Source organism: Tenrec ecaudatus, chromosome 1 (assembly GCF_050624435.1).
Source record: "Tenrec ecaudatus isolate mTenEca1 chromosome 1, mTenEca1.hap1, whole genome shotgun sequence".
NCBI lineage: Eukaryota > Metazoa > Chordata > Mammalia > Afrosoricida > Tenrecidae > Tenrec > Tenrec ecaudatus.
The window spans coordinates 63,242,191-63,264,105 of NC_134530.1; the positions used below are offsets into that span (position 1 = coordinate 63,242,191).

At 45.4% G+C, this 21,915-nt stretch overlaps 1 protein-coding gene across 2 annotated transcripts; it reads right to left on the reverse strand.

The window, feature by feature from the left end:
- Positions 1-3,758: 3,758 nt before the first annotated feature.
- Positions 3,759-21,820, reverse strand: RRAGC (Ras related GTP binding C). Of its 2 annotated transcripts, XM_075554163.1 has the most exons (8): positions 21,520-21,820; positions 19,622-19,825; positions 18,527-18,726; positions 16,758-16,872; positions 15,276-15,418; positions 14,859-14,951; positions 10,773-10,921; positions 3,759-5,257 (listed from the first exon to the last, which is right to left on the reverse strand). In XM_075554163.1, exons 1-8 carry the CDS (start codon positions 21,754-21,756, stop codon positions 5,106-5,108), a joined length of 1,293 nt encoding a protein of 430 aa, XP_075410278.1. In that variant the 5' UTR covers positions 21,757-21,820; the 3' UTR covers positions 3,759-5,105. The 2 variants fall into 2 exon arrangements, with proteins under 2 accessions (XP_075410278.1, XP_075410284.1); XM_075554169.1 differs by lacking the exon at positions 14,859-14,951.
- Between the last annotated feature and the right edge of the window lie 95 nt (positions 21,821-21,915).

The window sequence follows — 21,915 nt, forward strand, 5'->3', positions numbered from 1 at the left end:
AGGATGCCTGGTATTGTAATGGTTAAAGCACTCCATCGCCAGCCACTCAGCAAGAGAAACACATGGCAGTCTGCTTCCATAAGGATTACGACTTGGACATCTATGGGGCAGTTCCACCCTGTGCTATAGGGGTGTTATGTCGGAATCAACTCAGCAGTCACAGGTTGCCTAAGGACAGAACTCTATTGCAGAATGTGAATTAATGCAACCCACGGATAGCTTTGGCATCCTATATGTATGTATGCACAATGCGCATGTGCGTGTGTGCGAATAGGACAAAGCAGCGATAAGGAGAATAACTACCCCATCGTGCCGTGCAGCATTTTAAAGGGGTTGTTCTAACCCTCTCTCCCAGCTCTCTCTGAGGTAGGCTGGTACACAGAAATGCCCATTTGGTTGCAAAACAACTCAGGAAATCCTTCTCACTGGTTTTATACAATTCTTCCTTCTTCCCAAGATGTCTTTTTTCCTCATTCAATTTATTTCTATCTCATCACTCTTCACTCTATAATCCACACTAACTTGAAATTATATAATTTTCAATGGTAAAGATAGCACTTACTCAAGACCTAATTGGTACAAAATGATTTGGTAGTTCAAATCCTAGTCTCTCTCTCTCTCTCTCTCTCTCTCTCTCTCTCTCTCTCTCTCTCTCTCTCTCTCTCTCTCTCTTTCTCTCTCTCTCTGTCACACACACACACACAGTGCCATGGGAGAAAGGCCTGGAGATCTGCTTTCATAAAGCCAAGGAAATCCTATGGAGCAATTCTATTCTGGAATGTGTGGAGTGGCCATGAGTCAGAAGCACCAGCAAGAGGTTGGGGTTTTACTGTTATTTCATGTGCACCTTGACAAGCACCCGAGTGGTGGTACAATGGTTAAGCACTCAGCTGATAAGCAGGAGGTGGACAGTTCAAACCCTCCCAGCTGCTGCGTGGGAGGAAGACTCGGAGCTAAGACAATCCCACGGGCAGTTCCGCTTTGTCACACGGGGTCACAGAATGGACTCAATGGCACCCAATACCACCTTGACCTTGAAGCATTTCCCACTTAACCAATGAGGAGGCTGGGGTTAAGAGCTCTGAAGAACAGACCCCTTTAGGCCACGAACTACATGACTAGGGCCGGCCTCTGGCTTTATGCAGTACACTGCCAGTCTGCACCTGGCTCTGCCCTAATTATTGCTTAATTTGGAGTCAGGTATGTTGTTCCTTTACCTATAACCCTTCATAAGGTCCCCTATCTCTTTGTACTTAGTCCATGTTTGGGAAAAAAAAAAAAGGATACAGAATTAGCTTGTTCGATTTTGCTGCTGTTTTCCCAAACTGTTTTTGTGATTTCCACCTCCCAGTGGTTAAGGCTGAATTTCTCTGGCTGCCTTTTTTGCTCAGGTTCCAAACTCCCAGATGCTCGATAACCAAAGCAGGTGTGCTCCTCCAGTCACACGCAGTGATTTCCGCCAGCAAGCTGGGCCACAGCAGGGGCTGGCTGTGACACCAACCAACCAGGTGACGATGAAGCCAGGGCTCTGAGCGACATGTTCTATCAGCCCCACCCCCTTGGAGAGGACAGAACTGGAGACTGACTTGAAACAAGTAGATGGTGATTCAATCGTTATCTATGTAATGAAACCCCAATAAAAGCTAGACTCCCCCACCATGCCCCCTCGTCTCTGGTGAGCTTCCGGGGTTGGCAATACCCCCTGCACATTAACACCTAGGCAGTGGTTCTCAACCTTCTGAATGCCACGACCCTTGTATACAGTTCCTTATGCTGTGGTGACCCCAACCATAAAATTATTTTCGTTGCTACTTCATACTGTAATTTTACTACTGTTATGAACCGTCATGTCAATACCTGATACGCAGGATGTATTTTCATTGTTACAAATTGAACATAATTAAACATAAAGCAGTGATTAATCACAAATGTAATTATGAATTGTGAAATATTTGTGTTTTCCAATGGTCTTGGGCGATCCCTGTGAAAGGGTCGTTCAACCCCCAAAAGGGTCTCAACCCACAGGTTGAGAACCACTGGCCGAGGGTAACATGTCCCGGAGGACACTGAAACCCTTTCAGTCCCAGGTTCTTCTCGTTAGTTGGTCCACAAGTCTCTTCATTCAGTTGGTTCTAATGGGTTTCCATTTGCTATAATAAACCTACAATAGTAAGTACAGTGGTCCTTCAACAACGTGGGTGCGGAGAACGCCAAATGCCTCCACAAAGATCCACCTGTAACTTCCAACTTACCCCAAAGTGCCCACAGCCTACTGTCGACCAAAAAAGCCTTACAGATAACATCAACCGCTTTCACCCAGTTTGTGAGGTAGGATGTGCTGCACCCACATAAATGCTGCATTTTCAGTACAACATACACAGATATTTCACAAAAAGTGCAAGATGCCCACGCCGCGTGGTGGCTTCACTAATTTCCTTTCATTTTCCACAATGGCCCTTACATGGCAGCCACAGCCTCAGACCTTGACTGGTTCTGGTAATGTTGTGACTTTTCTCTGCCTCTTGGTAGTACTTCCAGGATCACTAGTGGAACTTCATATGGGTCCCTCGATGCTCTGGAAGGTTGACACTATTGTACTATACATGATGAAAACATGCAAGAACTGAGCGAGGTCCCTTTGCACTGATGGGCAATTCACTGGACAGATGAAATGATCATGCAGAGATGATTAGGATAATCACGGTAGATTGAAAAAACAAACCCACGCCGACGTGGCCTCATGTAGTCTAAACCTGTGTTCTTCAGGGTCCAGCTGTCTAGCATTTCCCAGAGTCCTGTGAGGCCTTAGAGTAAGGTACCAAACCTGGGGTTCAGGCATCTGTGGGATCCCCAAATTTGTAACCAATTGGTCAGATGGCGACCCAGGAAGCCCCCAACTTGTACCCCTAAAAAAAAATTTTTTTTTAAAAACCACCACCACCGCACAGCAACTCATGGCTATTGAATGGATCTGATGCATAGCAACCCCACAGGACAAAGTAGAACGGCCTCTGTGCTTTTCCCAGGGCATCTTCAGAAAGCCTCCTCTTTCTTCCGAAGAGCGGCTAGTGGTTTCAAACAGCTGACCTTGTGGATAGCAGCCCCATGCATAACCCACATGAGGACTTCTTGCAAACTTACAACTGGTGTGTGAGGGAAGAGGGGTCCCACGTCACAGGAAGGCTGTGTCTTGGTCTGTCCAGTTCGGCAGACTCACTGCAGCAGTGTAGCTGAGCCTGAAAATCTTGACGTCTAACCTCTAACCACCCTTTGCTAGACCGATGTCTACTTCCCTCCAATCATTTCAGACCCCATCCGACTATGTAAGGCTTTGTAGAAACACTGAGTTAACTGATACCTGGGGTCAACAATGCGTATCAGGAACTGGAACAAGCAAAAAAGCACGCCGGGCTTGAGATGTGTCTTTTGTGTGGTCTTCTACTTACCTTGATCCATCCCCTAAGCCTTCTTAGCTTGGTTATACTGCTTCACACAGTCCCCATGGTAAGACAGTTTTTTTGTTGGTATGACATAACTGGGCCTAGACCTCCTACACAAAGCAGAAATGGGTCAAGAGGGGGTGCCTGGATACCAGGCCATGAAATTTCTGTTCCTAGAAACATTTAAGTCCTGAAAACAGAAAAAATTATAGCTACACGAGACTGTGAAAATAAAAAGGGGGAAGACAGATGAGAAATTGCCAAGGTGGGGCTGTCCCCAAGTGCCCACCCTCCCACATCTTAGGCAAATACAAAAACTGGTTTTGAAGTAAATACATTTATTGATACCCATTTTATATAGTTCAATGAAATAATTATAAATATAAAAGCATTTTTTCTTTTGGATATCACCACGGTCCATGGAAATACTCAACAGCCGGGTCGTCTGCAGGAAGCACTCCAAGCCACACTGCTAGTTTGCAGACCTGAACGTACACAGTTCATAACACAGTGGCACTGATGTACTCAAGTGGCTTTGGAATATGACTATTGGGCATGTGGAGTAAAAATCATGTCAATTCAAATCAACAGAAGGGGTATCAGCCACCAAGAACAACAGAAAAGAAACAAGTGAAGAATTAATATCCTGGGTGAAGAAATACCACAGTTGACACTCGGTGTCAGAATACTGGAGACAACGGTGTAAAACAACACATGCTGCGGCCCATGTGCCTGCTCCATCCGCCGGGGCCTCGGTCATTAGCAGGAATCGAGGCAGCTTAGGATCGAAGGTGTACAGTGGCTGACACCAAGATTAAAGAAGAGTGAGCTAGTTATCTCAGTGATATGAAGAGTTTCTATCCTAGGAGGAGGAAATTAAGGGGGGGTGTAGCTCTTTTTTATTCCCTTTGTTACACTGATCATCATGGTGTTTATTTAACACAAGAGGAAAAAAAATTACACGAGGTACCCCAAAACACAGGTGCAAACATTGTCCTCAGCTCCCGAGTTCGTCAACATTCCATAGGACGGCAGGGAGCCAGTGTTGAGTCTGCTCCCAGCTGAGGCAGCAGAAAGCATTCGCTAGACAGGAATGTGTCTTGTTGCCGTCGGTCGGTCGGTGCGTCTGGAGCTAGCAAGCAAAGCCTTGAGAGGTCCTTCGGTGCTCGGTGTCCAGAAGTGAGAGGCAGTGTCAGAACTTAGCAGGGTGGGGATTTTAGAGACTACTCAAATGAAAACCTTAAGTGAAGCATTACAAAGTCCCTTTCTTCTTTATCTGCAACTGGTAGCTGATGGCAGCCTTCCCTGGCAAAGATGGGTCCCTGGTGCGATCTCCAGATCCAGACGAGCCCCCTTACTCACGTGGTACCCCACGCAAGGTAAGACACGCTTGAGTTCTGTGGTCTCTAGCTTTTTTTTCTTTCTTTTTTTTGCGCCATTTTTAAAAGAGAGCAGAGATAGACAGACTGATAGAGATAGTAGTTTCAGTTGTACATCACTGGTTGAAGGGGTTTCCATTCACATGAGAAACTCGAGCCCTTGTCTCTAGTGGGACAGGCACCGGGTTCCCACAAGCGGCAGGCATATCCCTTGTCCTGAAGCATGTGACGTCTGACCTTGGAGTGAAGAGCAGGCTGGCACAGAGCCCCAAACCACCAGGTCGGGCTAGATGGCGTTTCGAGGCGTGCCGTTGTGTGTCAACGCTTTCAGGCTTGGGGCGCTGGTCTGGTGCCCGCAGCTCCGGTGAGATGCCACGCCCACCTCAAATACCTCGTGAATAGCTTTCCGGAAACAGTGGAAGTTGTAGTCTATTAACCCTACGAGAGAGAAAGAGATCAGGTGTCCTGCAAGTGAGTGGCGAGACTTGGCAAGACAAAGAAAAGTAACTGAGGGATACAACACTTGGCTGAATTCTTTATGTTGGAAACAAAAAAAGCACACGGTCAAATCGGCAATGCTGGTTACCTCCCTCTGGGAACTGGCAGGGGTCACAGTGAAGAGCAGAGGAGGGAGGACAAGGGATTTTTTAAAGCAGCACACAGTACCTAATTTGTTTCTGTATTTCCATACTGTTCATGTGATGGCTTTGTGTTTGTTTTTTCGATTTAAAAAAGCATGTATTACTATAATTACAGAAAAGCAGACGAAGACCAGCAGGCCAGATTGGCTAGAACATGTGTGTTCATGTGTCAGAGAGAAAGGACAGGAGAGACTCAGACCGAAAGAGTCCAGGTTTTTTTCTGGTCAAACCCATACAGAGAAAGGGGCCTGGCAGTGGAGAGTGTCTATGAGTTTGCATCATTACATGACGGGGTTCTCCGGCAGGCGTTCAGGGCCTCTGAGACCTGGTCTCAAGGATCGCAACCCCGCCACAATGGAGGAGGAGGTCAAGAAACATGGGCCTGGAAAGCCAGGCTGGACCAAATGCTACTGCAAGTGATACTAAACTACTCAAACTGTGATGGTTTTTAATTTAATCACGCTTCTGTATAAGGATAGATCACAATGGAACCAACTACTGAAAAAAACAAGTTTCAGTACATTTCTCAAATAAAAAACCACAAAAACATTTTTCCCCTCAAACGAACTCCCACTATCTGGACATCTTACCTCCTAAGGGAAAAGATTCAAACTAAGAAAAGGTAACAAGCCCAAAGGCCTCCTTACAAACCACAGGAGCCCACCTGAACACGGCTCTCAGTTTTTCAGTTTTAAAAACCAAACCAAATTCACTGCCATCAGGTTAGTGCTGATTCACAGAGACCCTACAGGACAGGTAAGAACTGGCTGTGTGGGTTTCTGAGCCTGCAATTCTTTATGGAAGTAGAAAGCCTCATCTTTCTCCCTCGAAACGGCTAGTGGTTCCGAACGGCTGACCTTGCAGCAAGCAGCCCAACCCAAGCATTTTAAAACAATTTTAAAAATTGTAATCACCAAGATTTATTTGTAGACATCAAAGGGACAAGCCACAGTCTACCCCATGAAGTCCTTCCCCAAAAGTCTCTCAGCGGAGTCAGAAAAGCGATTTGCTTCTTTCCACCCTAAGGAAGCGTGCTAGGGCGGCTCGGTGCTGGCAAGACCAAGCTTGCTCCACCTCCATCCTGGGAGGAATGGGGCGAGTGTGCTCACGGGTGATGGATGAGTCAGCTATCAAGTGCTCACAGAGAGCCTGCAAATGAGCCGATTTGGTCAGGAGATGGTGAGTTAAAATAACTATGGGAATTAACTGAAAAGTCAAGTCAATTTAGTTGTACGTATAGATACATAATAAAACAATTTTATCTCCTTTGGGGGGAAGAGCAAAGACGTGTTCCTCTTTCCCACACACCAATACCTACACACAGGTACACAAATGATCTTTGTTCATTGCCCACACTTAACAATCAGCAGAAGTAATCACTAGATTCAAGTCCTACACACCCAAAATAGAAATACAATTGTTCTCACTTGCTCACAGCCGTGGGGCTACACTGAGCACCACTGAAGCCCAGAGCTTTTCTAGGCAGACATCGATGACTTCTTTCTACTCTGAGTACTGGCCCCAGTTCTCGAGCAGCACCTAAACACCATCGCCATACGGGGCATTCCCACAGAGAGCCTCTACCAGGTCAGTGGCCTTGAACTACCCACAACGCAGATCATCTGCCTTCTTGGTGATCGTCAGTATTTTTCTTCCTGACACCTCTCACCTACTGACCAGATTCAAACCCTCAACCGCTCCTGAAATGGATCAAAACAGACCTCAGAAGGGAGAACAAAACAAAGGCATGTGCTACCCTTCCTTCCTCACACGTCTTTCTAAATCAGTACTGTTTGACGGGGTTTTGCTTTGTGCAAAAGGTTTTAATTGCACCCTACCTCCATTAGGAGATGCATAGTGGCTCTGACAATTAATCTAGGCAAGGCAATTAGGAAGGTACATTTGCTATGAAAACATACAATAAAATCTAAAATCATAGTAAAATATTGTTTGGCTTGTCAAACTTTTTTTTTTGCAGCTCTCCAGGGCAGCCAATGAAGAGCTGGAGAAAGCAGGCAGAGAGATCATTAAACACACTGCTCATGTGAGCCCAGGTCTGGCAGCTCCAGAGAGGCCTATGAGGCAGAGGCTCAGGGAGTCTGCAGGCAATTTCAGGCAGTCCTTGAAACAATGCAGCTCCCTCTTTAGCTGCCTCGTGAACTGGGCTTTCATATCAGATGTTGCTTAAACCAAAGGCATGATGCTGAGAGAGAAATGGCTAATATCCATTGCCCTCCTCTTTAGAAACAGAACCCCCATTTGTGAATGAGCACATTTGTGCATTTCCCAGCCTTCTTTACAGTTCAGTCTTGCCGCATGACCAGTTATTCTGACCGCAGAGATAAATGGGAAGCACTGTAAGACTTCTATGACCTTTCTTTTAAAAAGAGGAGGATGTGCTCTGTAGTCTCCCCGTGCCCCTTCTTACTGAGCAGGGTGCAGACGAGATGGCTGGAGCCCCACGAGTCACTGTGGGTCATGAAGGGACCTGGAGACTAAAAGCCAGTGTTAGGAATGACGGAGAAGAAAGGTGCCCTGTGTCCTCAAGGACACTGGGAAGCTGCCTCACTCTCCACAGTCCTTTGCTCTGGGAGAAAATGAACTTCTGCTCTTGTCTCTGTTTGCAGTCAAAGGGAACCTGACAGATAAACAATGCCCGCAATTTTAAAACTTCTAAACCAGAGAGCAAGCTCCTCCATCATAAGACACCTTCTCTCTGCCACCGCCTCCTCCTACCGGGCAACAAATGTGCAATCTGACCACCACCCTCTGCCACAGGAACACCTCTGACAGTCAAGTTTTCAAGTCACTCAATGAATGTTCAGGCCCGAATATTAAAAAACACTGAGTGGTGGGGGGAGCAGGGAGGGAGGGGAAAAATGAGCTAATACCAAGGGCTCAAGCAGAAAGCAAATGTTTTAAGAATGATGATGGCAACAAATGTGCTTGACAGAATGAATGGATGGATGGATGGATTGTGGTAAGAGTTGTACGAGCCCCCAATAACATAATTAAAAAATTTAATAAAGCACCCCACTGAGTGGCCTCCTCAGACATGGAGTGATTTTGAACAATCTATATTTGACTAGAGGAAAGTAAGTACTTCCTGAACAGCATGACAGAGGTTATAATGGGTCAAGATCAGCAGCACAGAGGGCCTATTCCTTTACAGGACATAAAACCAACATACCAGGAAGCAGCAGAAACCAGCCGATGTCATACTGAGTACAAACGGGAAAGCAGCCCAGGAAGGGAGCGCCACGAGTACACGTGTCTCCGCGGCAAGCTGCTCGGATGCGGCAGACATCTGAGGAATGTGGCCAGGCTGGCCAGGCCAGGAAGGACAGCAAAATTACAGGGAGCTAGGCAGAGTGCTGGTAATTCAAACACAGCACATGTGAAAGACAGGGAAAGCCCAGCCTGACTGGAGGGAGGGGCATCACATCTCCTGGGGAGGAAGTCCTGAGAATCGAATCTGAACCATTATGCGAGAACCAAATGAAAGTGGTCCTTAATATGCAGAAGAAGAACAAAGCAGAGAACTGTAGAGGAAGATCTTTGACAAATCCAAATACATTAGAATTAACTTCTGTGAAAACAAAATAATACAAGTGATAATCAGGGGCACATGAAAACGGACTGGAGATGAGAATCTGGGAGCCTGAAATAGCAGCTTGTTGTTGCTTTTTTTACGTTAAAGAATAGTAATATCACTGTGTTCAAAAGAGCACGCTCCTAGAGAAAGCTGCATCAGCCAGCAATCTGCTTCAAATGCAGTAGGTAGCAAGATGAAACAACATCGGCTAAGGCTTTGATAACTTCCCTCTGAGTGACAGGCAAATCATTTATGCTACTGCTGCTAGATATGACCACGAGGGGTGGTGCGGGTGGACCAGGCGTGAGCCTGACGGCGGAAGCTGGGAGTGGGGCACACGGACACTCACTGTGTGGCTCTCTCCATCGCAACACCTCCATCACCCACAGTCTAATTTTTTTTAACTTAGAATGGGGGGGGGGTTCTTAAAAATCAATACAGGAAAGTTACTAAAGAAACCTGAACACTCATGAAAAGGTGTTTTCCCCAACTAGTCAAGAAGCAAAACCTAAAACGAAATGAGGCACAATCCCCAGCGGCAGTAACTGAGCGGTCTGACTGCATCGAGCATCACCAAGGACAGGATGACAGTACTGCTGGGAATGAAAATGATGCGCCACTTTGGAAAGCAACTTGATCAGGCTGAAAATGTAGCTCATACACTCCACTCCTAGATACATAACGCCCTAGAATTCTCTGGATGAATGGAGGCTGACTTGTTACAGAATCATTTGTGATGTCACAGCTTCTAGATGTCTAGCAGCAAGTAAATTAGTTTGGTACTTCACACCAATAGAATACTACGTGGGAGAGGCAGAAGCGGCCCAGAGTTGCTGTCCAGCGGGCCTGCCGTAGCTCTAGTTAGTCTGACAGTACAAATGGAAAGGAAACTCAAGCAGACGCTCCCAGAACAGAAGCTAAGATTTGGTGAGAACTCAATGTAAGCAACACAGAAGACAGACAAGAGAACGCTGGCTCACGTCTGGGGAACCATCTCCTAAGGCCCCTTCAGCAATAACAGGATTACCAAACTACAAAGAAGCTAAGCTAAGCTTCACACCAAAAATGGCACCACAAGAGACTGAAGTAAGTAGCCACCAGGAGGTCCATGAAACAAAACACAAAATAATTATCCATTTTTGATACTATGAGCAAGATGACAAAACACTGAGTGAAGGTGTCAGACTAATAGCTTCATACATGAGACTGGAACATGGGTGCAAGGCAGACCTGGGGGGCGGGGCGAGGTTGAATTCTAAAAAGAAAGGGTCAGAAGAAAAGACAGCTGCCACTATGGCAGCTTGGCAAACCAGATGTGAAGAGGGAAACTGCTACAGTCTCCCAGGTGACCTTTGGGAAGCTGACACCAAGCCTGTCTGCCATGGGGCCTCTGGATGGACTGGAACCACCAACCTTACAGTTAGTGGAGGAGCACTTAACTCTGTGTGTCCCCCAGGAATGTCTCTGAAGTAAGAGAGGCCAAGGGGGTTAAAAAAACACAACTTAGTATTTAAAAAAAGCGAAAGTCAAAAGGAAAGAGGCAGCCTGGATGTGCCCAGAGGCAACGGAAGGGAAGGTGCAAAAGCAGAAACTCGCGGATGGGCTGCTGTGCTGGTTTTAAAGTCACCCCCGCGGCGCTGTGTTCTGCTCTGTTCAAAGGCCTAAAGAATTATGACAAAGACCTGTACAGAAGGATAACTTTTAAAAATGCCATTACCTTTTCGTTCAAAGCTTTCTTCCCTAAGAATGCAGACCAGTGCCAAAAATTTAGTCACTTCTTTTAAATAAAGGACAGTTGTGTTATTCAGCTTGATAATTGCCATAGATTCTTTGTCATAGGCACTTCCACTCCCATCTTCCTTCAGCCTAGTTTAAAAGAAAGTGTTTTTCATTATAAGCTTCCCAACAAAGCATTTGGTTACATTTAACTTGCATTATAAAAAGTTCCTACAAGAAAAGTATCAGCTTAAATACACTGAAACAGACGCTGTCCTTTGGGTGCAGGGCTCCCAGACACACAGTCTCGGGGACCGATTTTAAAGACAGGGGCACACATCTCCCTGCACAGCCGTTGCTATTACAGGTAATCAGGCATTTGGAGGAAAGAATGTGAAAACACACGGCATTCCAAACCAGGGAAACAACTGCGTTGTCAGCCTTTTGTCAGATGGGAAGATGAACCGTGTGAGATGGTGTTTTGTGGATGCAGCTGAAGTGGCCGCTTCCTTTACCACCTCATGTCACAGCCCCCATGTGAGTCCCTGCGAGGAATATTCCACAAGGGGTCTTCAAAAAGCTCATGGGAAATTTCCATTATTTTTAAATTCTATTTTTCCAAGAATTTTTTGAAGCCCCCTCGTACATGCCAGACCAATCACATATTTTCTCAGAAAAGTAGAGAAATTCTAGGACTACTTAAGAACACTCTCAGCTAGAACCAAGAGGAACTATGTTGAAGTCAATGACTTTTTTAAATCAACTTCTAAGAGTAATTTCTGTGTACTCATAATGAGTCTAAAGGGTATCTAGATTTTGTTAGGAATGAATAGTTGTAAAAAATGGTTTTTAAATTCCTCTAAAATCTGTTGCCATTGAGTCAATGCTGACTCAAAACCAAGTAAAACCACCCATAAGATTTCCATGGATGTCATCTTAATGGACATAGGCTGCTGCCATATCTTTCAAGCGCTAAGAGGTTTTAACTTCAAACTTTGGGTTAGCAGCTGAGTACCTGACCACTGTGTCACCAGAGATCCTTTTAAATGCCCCTCTTCCAAGGAAATACAGGTGGGGGGTGGGGGTGGGGGGCACGTATGTTAGCAACAGTGGTCTTTAGTCGCGGAATGGTGGCTTTTCCTTCTCATTTTCACTGTTCATATTTCCCGTGTCTTTTTTTTTAATGAAGGGGAAGAACAAAATATCTATTTCATTGCCATCAAGTCAATCCCAACTCATAGCGACCCTTACCCTTTAAGATAGGGTAGCACTGCCTCTGTGAGGTTGAGACTCACAGCTCTTTACAACAACTCCCGGTGGTGCCCAGCTGCCGACCGGGTGGTAAGTCGTCCAATGCATAGCCCGCTATGCCACCAGGGCTCCTTGAAGGGGGTAGGGCTTAGTTGCCAAACAATTCTGAACCTCACAGCCTTCTCATATATTACTTTGATCCTCACACCACTGAACATAGAAATAATAGCATATCCCCATTCAATCACTTTGAATCCTTTCTGGGATGGGCCAAAGTATAAAGTCAACAGATAAAGAGAAGAGGGCTGTGCCATTCCAAAGATGCAGAAACAGAAGCTGAAGCAAAGTACAGTGATTTCCCAGGATCTCACACCCTGACAAAACCAGAACTCAAACATAGCTTTTTACCCCAGGGCCGTGCCAGTCACTCTGCGGGCCAGTCTAATTAAGGTGCAGGTTGATCTGTGAAGGCGGCGCGGTAGGGAAGGAGGGCGTTTGCTTTCAGAATATGAAAGGCACAGACTACTTCCTGCGGACTGGAGAAGACTGCTGAGCGTTGCTCAAAACCAAACTCACTGCCGTCAAACTGACCCCGTGCAGAACAGCCCTAGAGGTCACAGGCGATGGGCCCCGCGGGCTTCATGGTGCTCGCCACTCCAGGATCTGAGAGCCTTTCTCTTGTGAACAGCTGGTGGGTTCGAACTGCTGACCTTGTAGTTAGCAGCCCATCATAGAACCCACTCCACCACCAGGCGTTCCTGTGGGTTCTCAACAGGGAGTGAAAGGACCTGAATAGGCGTGTGCTTCTCTCATCCAGTCCCCAAGTCGGCCGCTGTACAGCTACGAGTGGACCCCATATAAGACTTGAATTACCTGACAATGCAATATGAAAAGTGCATTCTAACCAAGGTTTGGAGATTAGGACACATATTTTGGCTGTGGCTAATAGAATTAAGAATAAAAAGCATGCTAATGACCAAGTGTAGTGGTAGCTTTCTCTGTTTAACTGCTTTAGAAAGTTTTAAGATTAGGAACGCATACTTATCTAAGTGACAGGCAAAATTTGAATGGAGCCATGACCCTGAGGAGGATGCTCAGCAGCAGCACCCAAGCAGCTGCCAACGGAGCAAGGGCAGATGCTGTGCAACACAATGCAACGGGGTACAGAATCACGGGGGAGGGGGGGTCCTAACACCATACCATGAAGCCTCTGAACCAAATAGGTTAGGGAAAAGCATGCCAACAACTGTATCTGTGTGGTGTGTGTGGTATATGGTATGTATATGGTGGTTTTGTGTGTGTGTGTGTGTGTGTGTGTGTGTTGAGAGTGAGGGAGGGCCTTATCCCATGCACTCACACCTTCACCCTGATCACCTAGGACGGGGTGGCCGCAGCAGAATTCAAATCGTCCCTTATACTAATGTGCACTGACTTGAAAACAATCTCTAAACCCACTGCCATTGAGTCAATGCCGACTCAAAGCAACCACATAGGACTAGAATTGCCCATTGGAGTTACCAAGACTGGAACTCTTTATGGGAGTAGAAAGCCGCATCTTTCTCCCAAGAGGTGGCTAGTGGTTTCGAACTCCTGACCTTATAGTTAGTAGTCCAATGCATAACCACGAGACCACCATGGGATCTGCAAACAAAGAGGGGCATAACAAGTAAAAAAATACCACTAGTGAAAAAGTATAAGAACTAAAAGAAAGCCCCACTGCTTAACTTCCAAACAGCAGCCAGGTCTCTATAGGAGGAGTGTAGGTGATGTCATACTGTGGGGACTGCAAACAAGGATGGAATACAGCAAAATGTGTGTAACTATTAAATGGAAAAGATTTGCTCTGTAAACCCCCACCCAATTCATAGCAAAAAGTTATAAAGGGGGCAGGGGGTGGTACCTATTAATGATTCTTTAGAATCCTACCACTTGACAAGTGAATCTTACAGGGTTTAAGAAACACTTTTTTAAATTAGAATTGTCAAAATTTGTGTGTAGCTTTACTACACATTATTATAAGGGTCAAATAAAAAGCAAATTAAATACACCAAAGTGCTAAAACAGATGAAGTTAATAAATGAGATAATGGATATTTTCATCCTTTTTATAATGCACACTGTATTTTATGATATAAGGAAATGAAAAGCAATTTTAGAACTAAATTTGATTTTTAAATAAGTTTATGAGATTTTAGTTTGTTTTAAAGAAATCACAAATGTTCTACTCATCCACTTTTTAACATCAGGAAATGGGAAACATGAGACGTTACTGAATTCTATTAAGTTAAAAATGTGCCTCATATCCATCACAAAAAATTTATATCCAAACGGAGCATGTAATCACACAAGTGAAAACTGAATAGAAAGACAAAGGAGACAGGACAGATCAACAGATAATGAACCAGTAGAATGTAGGAAGCCTCCTTCTTAGAGGCGGCGAGGAAAGACACTGGCAAATCTGGCAGAGACCGGAGAGAGAAGATGGGCAGGGACAGACAAGTTACGATCAGGTGGTGCTGACAGGAGAAGAACAGCAGAGGACCCAGGTATTAGAAAGCATCTTGGGGACCCAAGGGTGGCATATTAGGAGAAGCAGAGCTATCAGAGGATGCACAGGGTTACAGCCCTTTGAAATTCTACTCATTCTCCACAAAGTTCTGGTGCGACCTCTGAGCTGCTGTAAAAGATCACGGGCTTGTTGTGAGGCTGGCGCAGGGCTGGGCAGTGTGACCCTCTGCTGTACAGAGGGTCGCTATGAGTCGCAACCAACTGGAGGCCCCTAACAACAACAAATTTCTGTACAAGTGTCCGCGAACGTACATCAGGGAAGAGCTTACATTTGAGAGATTTGGTTTTGAACCTTAGATGGGTCAAACTTGCAACTTGCTTCTTTGCTCTCCGAAAGAGTAAGGATCCTCCTGCCGCAAAGTCTGAAGATTAAATTAGGAACCAGCACTTACTTCGTTGTACAAACCATTCTGACAAACTAGCGTTCAGTTTCTGTTCTTAATCTAAATACATTTACAAGGCACAGTGCAAATCCCCCCAAATTCCGAGGGGAGGAACTTTGTATGATAAATCAACCGGTACTAGTCACAAGCTTCAACTGCTCTCACCTACTCTGGAAGGAATTACACCCCGCAGCCCGCCTAATGAGAAACCACGCTCCATGGCGAAGATTCACAGCCAGAACAGCTCCGTTCAGTTCCGTGTTCCACTTGTCTGATAGCTAGCCGAAGTCGTACACAACTTACCCATATATACAAGATACATCAATTACAACATCAATCATGTCACAGCAAAGTTCATAAGACTGCATATCCACAGGGGAACTGTCGGTGGCAATGTAGATTTTGCTGACGACGTCAAAGAGAAACGCTTTTTCAATACCTGAATTCTTGGAAAAACAAAATTGGTGAAGTGTTCAGTTCTTTAAAGAATCATAATTTGTAACTTCGCAGAGATCTCGAATCACTGAATAACATCCAAGGTCAATCTCATTACACAACCCAAAGCCAAGACGCAAACATTTCTATTATCCAAAGGATTGAAATGGAATTATTTCTCTGCTCTGATTTACTGATATAATCCCACCAGTCAAATTTCTTTTTTCCTTTCTATTAAGTTTTAAATTTTATTTTTCTTGTTGAGAATATACACAGCAAAACATACACCAATTTCAACAGTTTCTACACAGAGATTACCCTCTTCCAGTTAAGCAACCATTCTCGTAGCCTTTCCCGAGTCACTCTTCCACAATTAACATTAGTTCACTGCCCTTTAAGGATCCCTCTTGTCAATTTGATACCGTACAGATAAATCTTTAAATATATATTTTTTTATTTTTAACTGGTTAAGTTCATCTACGGTTTGTTTTTTAAGAAAATCTCAGGGACCGTTTTTGATTTAAGATTTCAAGGCTGACTCCAGGCAATAGTTTCAAGAATTGCCCCCTAGCCTCCTGGTTGCAGAAAATCTGGAGTCCATGAGCATCTGAAGTCCGTTCTACGTTTCCCTGCTTTTGATCAGGATTCTTCTAAGGACTCTGACAAAAGTGTGGCCCTAAGTGCACATCTTACTGACAGCGGTCTCAGCCACAGGCTGTGCCCCCCATGCAGCATTCCCACCGCAGTCCACTACCTCCCCGCACGTAGTAACCACTAATAAAGTGTGCTCTGCGCACCTTCCTGGTCTGGTCTTCTTACATAAGCGACGTCGTTCCTTTATTCTAGTCCAGTGAACCATGTCCTTAGACACCACCAAAAATTATTTAGCGTCACAGCTTGACATCAACATCTCACATTAATCTCAAAACCACAGAGTCTACTAGGGACTAACCAAGACATTGCCGTCTCTTTCAAAGCAATTTTTGGAAGACAGAACGGCTAAACTTGGGATATCATTGAGGGAATATCCTCTTTTAGCCAGCTGAATCCTCTAGACTAAAATATGACACCGTATGACTTTTAACAGAAAAAGGGAAAGGGACAAAAATCAATCTTTCAATGTGACCTCCATTTAGGCAGAGATTAGACCAAGTCAAATTCCCACAGCCCGCTTACTACTCTTTAGGAAACACGTCAAAAAGATGTTTCCTAATCTAAGGAAGCATGAGCAAATTTTTCATCCCTGAATTTGAAAGAGGGGAGAACATTTTTTGAGAACCTAACAACACAGACAAGATTCAATGGAAATGGAATCAGAAATAATGAACTGAATGAAATAAGCTTACTTACTGATATAAAGATATTTAATAGGTTTTCCAAGGTCGGCAGTTGTGGAATGAGTTTCTGTACCACCTTACTAAAGGCTTCGAATATTGAATGGTCATAGATACTAGTCAAATAAAAGCTGAAAAACATAACAGTTGGATTTATTTGAGAAATAAGTCTTAAGCAAAAACTGTCATAATACATAAAATGGTAAGCGTCACAACCCTGATTTCAGTAAGTTCAGATAAAGCCTGTTTAACTGGTCCACAATCCCCATCACTCAGGGTGACAAATGCCAGTTGTCACGGGGCCTGTGGCTTTTCCTCCCTTTACTGCATTTTAACTGAGGGCAACTGAGGTGATGCCCAGGAAAGCATTTTCCTATGCAGAGACCTGACTCTACCTAAGTCCTTGCAAACTGTCAGAAAAGCTCAGCCTCTCGAGTACGTAACTGAACGGAGGCCAAAAACAAAACACGAGAGGCCAAAAAGAAAAGCCAAGAGAAGGCTCAGGGGATATGTGGTGGCACTTATTTACACAAGGATTCAGGTTTCTACTAAAACATCACCTCTTCAGAGAGCTCTTGCCCGACCGTCCCACCTAAAGCAGGCTTTCTTAAAACAAAAACGAAAAACACAGGTTTCCTTCCCCATAGTGAATGTTCCTTTAAAGCACTTGTAATTACTTAATATCAATTACAATTACACTGCACACTCGCATATGGTGTAAACACAACTATCTACTACATATATGTCTTCCTTTTTAACTTAAAAGCAACTGCTTGTTGACCAGTGCTTTTCTGAGGTCTCCCTACTGAGAGCAGAAGCTCCATAAGGGCAGAGACCCCACCGGCCTCACTCACCGCAGAGTCACTGCCTTGAAAACTACTCAATAAATCCACACGGAATCAAGCGACAGTAGAAAGTAAGCAACATGTTAAGAGAGAAAGTACGCGATTATATTATACTGGTGACCCTATGAAATGGAACAGGAATTTGAAGGCCTAAAAGTATGTAGAGCAGAGATGTAACACATACCTGAGAGAGTTCTACAGCTTGAATGGTATAAATAATTCTACCTGTTTTTTCACTCAGTGAGTATACTCTTCATGATATATTTTACATCGTTGTCTCCATTATATTTTTATGTACACATATGACAAAGTCAGAGGCACAGAGCTGTGTGTGCCGCTATAAACCAGGGTTTATAGGCAATTTAAAGGTATTTCCAAGGAGCCAACTTAGGAAACTAACCCACCATATCAGACAGGACTTCCTAGGTATTACAGCACAAAAACAGGTGAACCCCAGATGAGTCCCAAGGGTATGGAGGAAGAAAGGAATAGCACAGTGTCTCCTTAAGACAAAAAAATGGAGGAGGGGAGATAAGGCATTCTGCTCTTATAATGATGTACAGCCTCAAACACCCTATATAGGGTCACTGTGGGTCTGAATCAACTGGCCCCACGTGTGGGCTAGCAGCGTGCCAATGGCCCACAGGATCTGTGAGGCATGGTAGAGAATGGAGGCAAGGCTTTAGGATATACAGTCAAGTTTCTGAGGACTACAAATTCACTCCTGCCTGCTCTGACATAATGTAAGCTTGCTGCTACTCAGTTCCACTTTAGGAAACTAAGGAGAAGAATCGCCTGTGCCACTAAGGTGGCATGTCCCCGAGAGACACACCAATTCAGAGGGTCCCCAGGGAGAGTGGGACACAATGTTAGCCAGGACGGATGGGGAGCTGTACGAACACATTTTCTGGGCTCTTCTATCAGACACACATGCTGTTACCTAAGATGGAGTTTTTCTAGCCCAGCATCTGCAAGGTCATCACTGGCCCTCTGATGAATGTCCCTCTGCGTTTCTATTTTGTGATCATCAGACAGACCGTCAACTTTGTGAATGAACACTTCAAAATTCATGTCTGCGTTTACTTTGTAGGCTTTAGAAACAGTAATGTGAAGTCTTGTTAAAGCCTCCATGTAGTCGTCCTGTAAGTTAGAACAAAAGAACTTTTATCAAGAAATCTTACAACAGTCAAGCAACGAGCTAAGTAAGCCCAAAACACCTCTTTCCCCAACCACAGAAAATACACTAACCTAATTATACACAAGTATTCACACATTACAAGACATCAACTTAGGTCATTTAATAGTGCTTCATTTAAAAAAATAAAAATCAATTACCAAGTTAATGCTTGTACGCTTAATTCTGATCATAGAAAAAGGACATAGGTATCTCAATGTTTTCCAAGGCATCTCAGCTCTTGCCATTTATTGGTTAATGGCTTTGCACAAGCTCCTGTGATCTCAGTTTACTCATCTGTAAAACTGGAATTACAGTACCAGCCTCACAGTATGGTGAAGATCAAATTACGTGAAAGCACCTATTAGAGAGTCTGACACTCAGAAAAGCATTCCTAACTAATGTTTTTGTCTGTAAAAGTGAAGCGAATCAAGGACAGGGGCCACATCTCATTCCTCCGGGTGCTTACTGCATGCAAAGCCTGCAATAAATGTCTGTTGGGCTGGGGAAAAAAAATTACCCACTGAGCGCTCACACTCCTTCTGACTATATAGGCACTGAAGGGATCTTTTCAGTGAGTGATGTCCCTACTGTACCAGTTAATAACATTCACTCAATAGCATCTACTCTTTAGCAGTAAAAAGTGGAAAGCTAATGTTAGTTGCTCATCAATTAGGGTCCAGGATGTAAACCACATCTCCTAGCTGTCTGACACTTTGTATTTCCACAATGAGAGGACTGCTCCCAAAGCACCTCTACAAATACACCGAGAAGCACATGAAACAGAAGATAAAACAATTCCTTTGTTTCTACATCTTGTGCTACCAAGGAAGAGAAGTAAGCATTGTTTTTCCCAACTACCTGAGCATCAATGACATAAATCAATGCTCCTGTTCCCCTGAAGATCATCTCATAGTCAAAGGTTGGGTCAAAAAAGTCCATCTGCCCAGGAAAATCCCATATCTGGAAATTCACAAAGGAGCTATTGGAGATGTCATCTTTATAAATCTTGTTGGTACTTTCCAAAAAGAGGGTCTCGTTGGGTGACATTTTATGAAACACCACCTGTTAAGAGAGAGGGCGGAGAGGAGGAGAGTGAGTAGTATGATTTTCTTAAACTTTAGAATTCTGAAAGTTTAAAATGTTTCCTTTGATAATTAAAAGCTGACCCTATAGCAGCTAGTTTAAAGAAGATAAAAAAACATAATATTGTAGCCATACTTTCACCATCCTTCTACATAGTTATGACAGGAAATAAACATACCAAATTACTTTCCGATTAAATCCATTTGGAGCTGAAACGTTCCTGTAAAGATTTACAGCCTTGAAACCCACACAAACTCTGTCCAACAGGGTTGCTATAAGCCAGAATCAACTCTATGGAAGCAAATTAGGGTTTGTTTTGTTTTATCCAGTATCTCGCACCTCCCCTGTTTGTTTTTCACTACATTGTATTAATGTCAGAATCTGCTTCAAGATTACAGAAGTCTTTTGTTTTGTTTTTTATCTATATGTATTTTTCTGATTTTATTTTATTAAAGATTACAAAAGTTTTATAGCTACAGTGTAAGAACTTTCAAAATGAAACTAAAATGGAATCGGCCCTGCATGTAACACCAGGTGGAAAGAATTGTTAACTATCAACAGGCAGGGAGAGGAGGGACACCATGGGAGTAGATGGGAGAAAAAGCAGCGCCCAGAAGAAACACTTCAAAGGCAATTGTTAAAGATCACAACAACAATCCTTGTACAAAACTTGCCTCCTCCTCATACTTACTGCTACTTTCTGGGAAAGGAAAATGAGCAGTTACTGCCAAGGCTCAGTGAGTGATAAGGCTCAAACCCAGTTTTCATACTCATACACCTATATTTCTAGTGTAAATGTAAGAAAGGTTACACCACACACACACACACACACACACACACACACACACACACACACACACACACACACACACACACACGGAGAGAGAAACCATTCAACAAATGGAGAAGGCTACTCTTTAAAAGCACCTCATCTACCAGGTAGCACACAGCTGTCTTTGGAGACGAATATTGCAACTGAGTGACCAACGACTGCGCCTGCAGAGATTCACTGTTAGCCCCAGGTCACTTGGTGTGTGACTGGGGGGGGTGGGAGTGGGGGACTGATGCTACGTGGCAGACCCAACAAGAAACAAAGACACGGACCAACGGTCTGCAAAGTATTCTCAAAGTCCCCAAAGCCTTCATTACCATACACACAGCGGGGGCCACCAGTGGGAACACGCGGCAGTACCAATAAGAAAGTGACAGTCAGGTCGCCTTCCTCTAGTCTAATAGAAGCGCCCGCACTAAGATGGCCAGTGATTTGGTGGCAGCTCTTCCTGCCCGCTCCCGGGGCTCACCTGATGGGAGAGGAACTCGTGGGAGCAGGGCAGCGGGGGCAGGCCCAGAAGTTCTCCGAGGAGAACGAGAGAGGACAGGGCGTCCCGGTTCCCTTGAGGACTCCAGAACTGGGGTCCCAGGGGGCGGACGTCCTGGGCGGGGCCACGGGCCACCTGCCTCCCTCGGGCACTTTGGCCTCAGCTGACTTGGGCGGGCACTCGCCCCGGGCTGGGGTCGCGTCCCGGGCTCGGCCCTCCCGGCGAAGAGAAAGTGTGGTGGATCAGGACCTCCAGGCCACCCCCGGCCGCCGCCCTCCCCGGGGACCTCCCGCCCGCCGCCCCCTAGGTCCCGGGGGAGGGGGAGGGGAGCGGGGCCCGGTGCGGCCGCCTCACCTTCTGGATGGAGGACTTGCCGCTGCGCCGGAGCCCCATGAGCAGGATCCGCGGCTTGGAGCTGTCAGCGCCTCCGGGGCCACAGCCTCCGCCGCCCCCCGCCCCAACCCCGCCGCCCGCCGCAGCCGCCTCCTCTTCCTCCTCCTCCACGCCGTAGCCGAAGTCCTTCGGGAACGAGTCCGCCGCGCCGTAACTGCCGGCGAGGGGCGCATCCTCCGTCCCGTACTGCAGGGACATGGTGCTGGAGCCGCCGCCGCCCGCGCCCTGACAGGCCAGGCCAGGCCGAGCCAGGCCGCCGCCTCCCCCGGCAGCCGCCACCGCCGTCCGGCCCGCCCCGAGAGCCCCGCTCTGATAGGCTCCGAGGCCAGGCCCAGCCCCTCATTGGCCGCCCGAGCT

Coding starts and splice junctions, on each gene's coding strand:
- RRAGC (XM_075554163.1), bottom strand. CDS start 21,756: ATGTCCCTGCAGTACGGGACGGAGGATGCGCCCCTCGCCGGCAGTTAC. Junction 19,826..21,519: donor GCAAGTCCTCCATCCAGAAG/GTGAGGCGGCCG, acceptor CTCTCTTAACAG/GTGGTGTTTCATAAAATGTC. Junction 15,419..16,757: donor TATTAAATATCTTTATATCA/GTAAGTAAGCTT, acceptor TGTTTTTCCAAG/AATTCAGGTATTGAAAAAGC.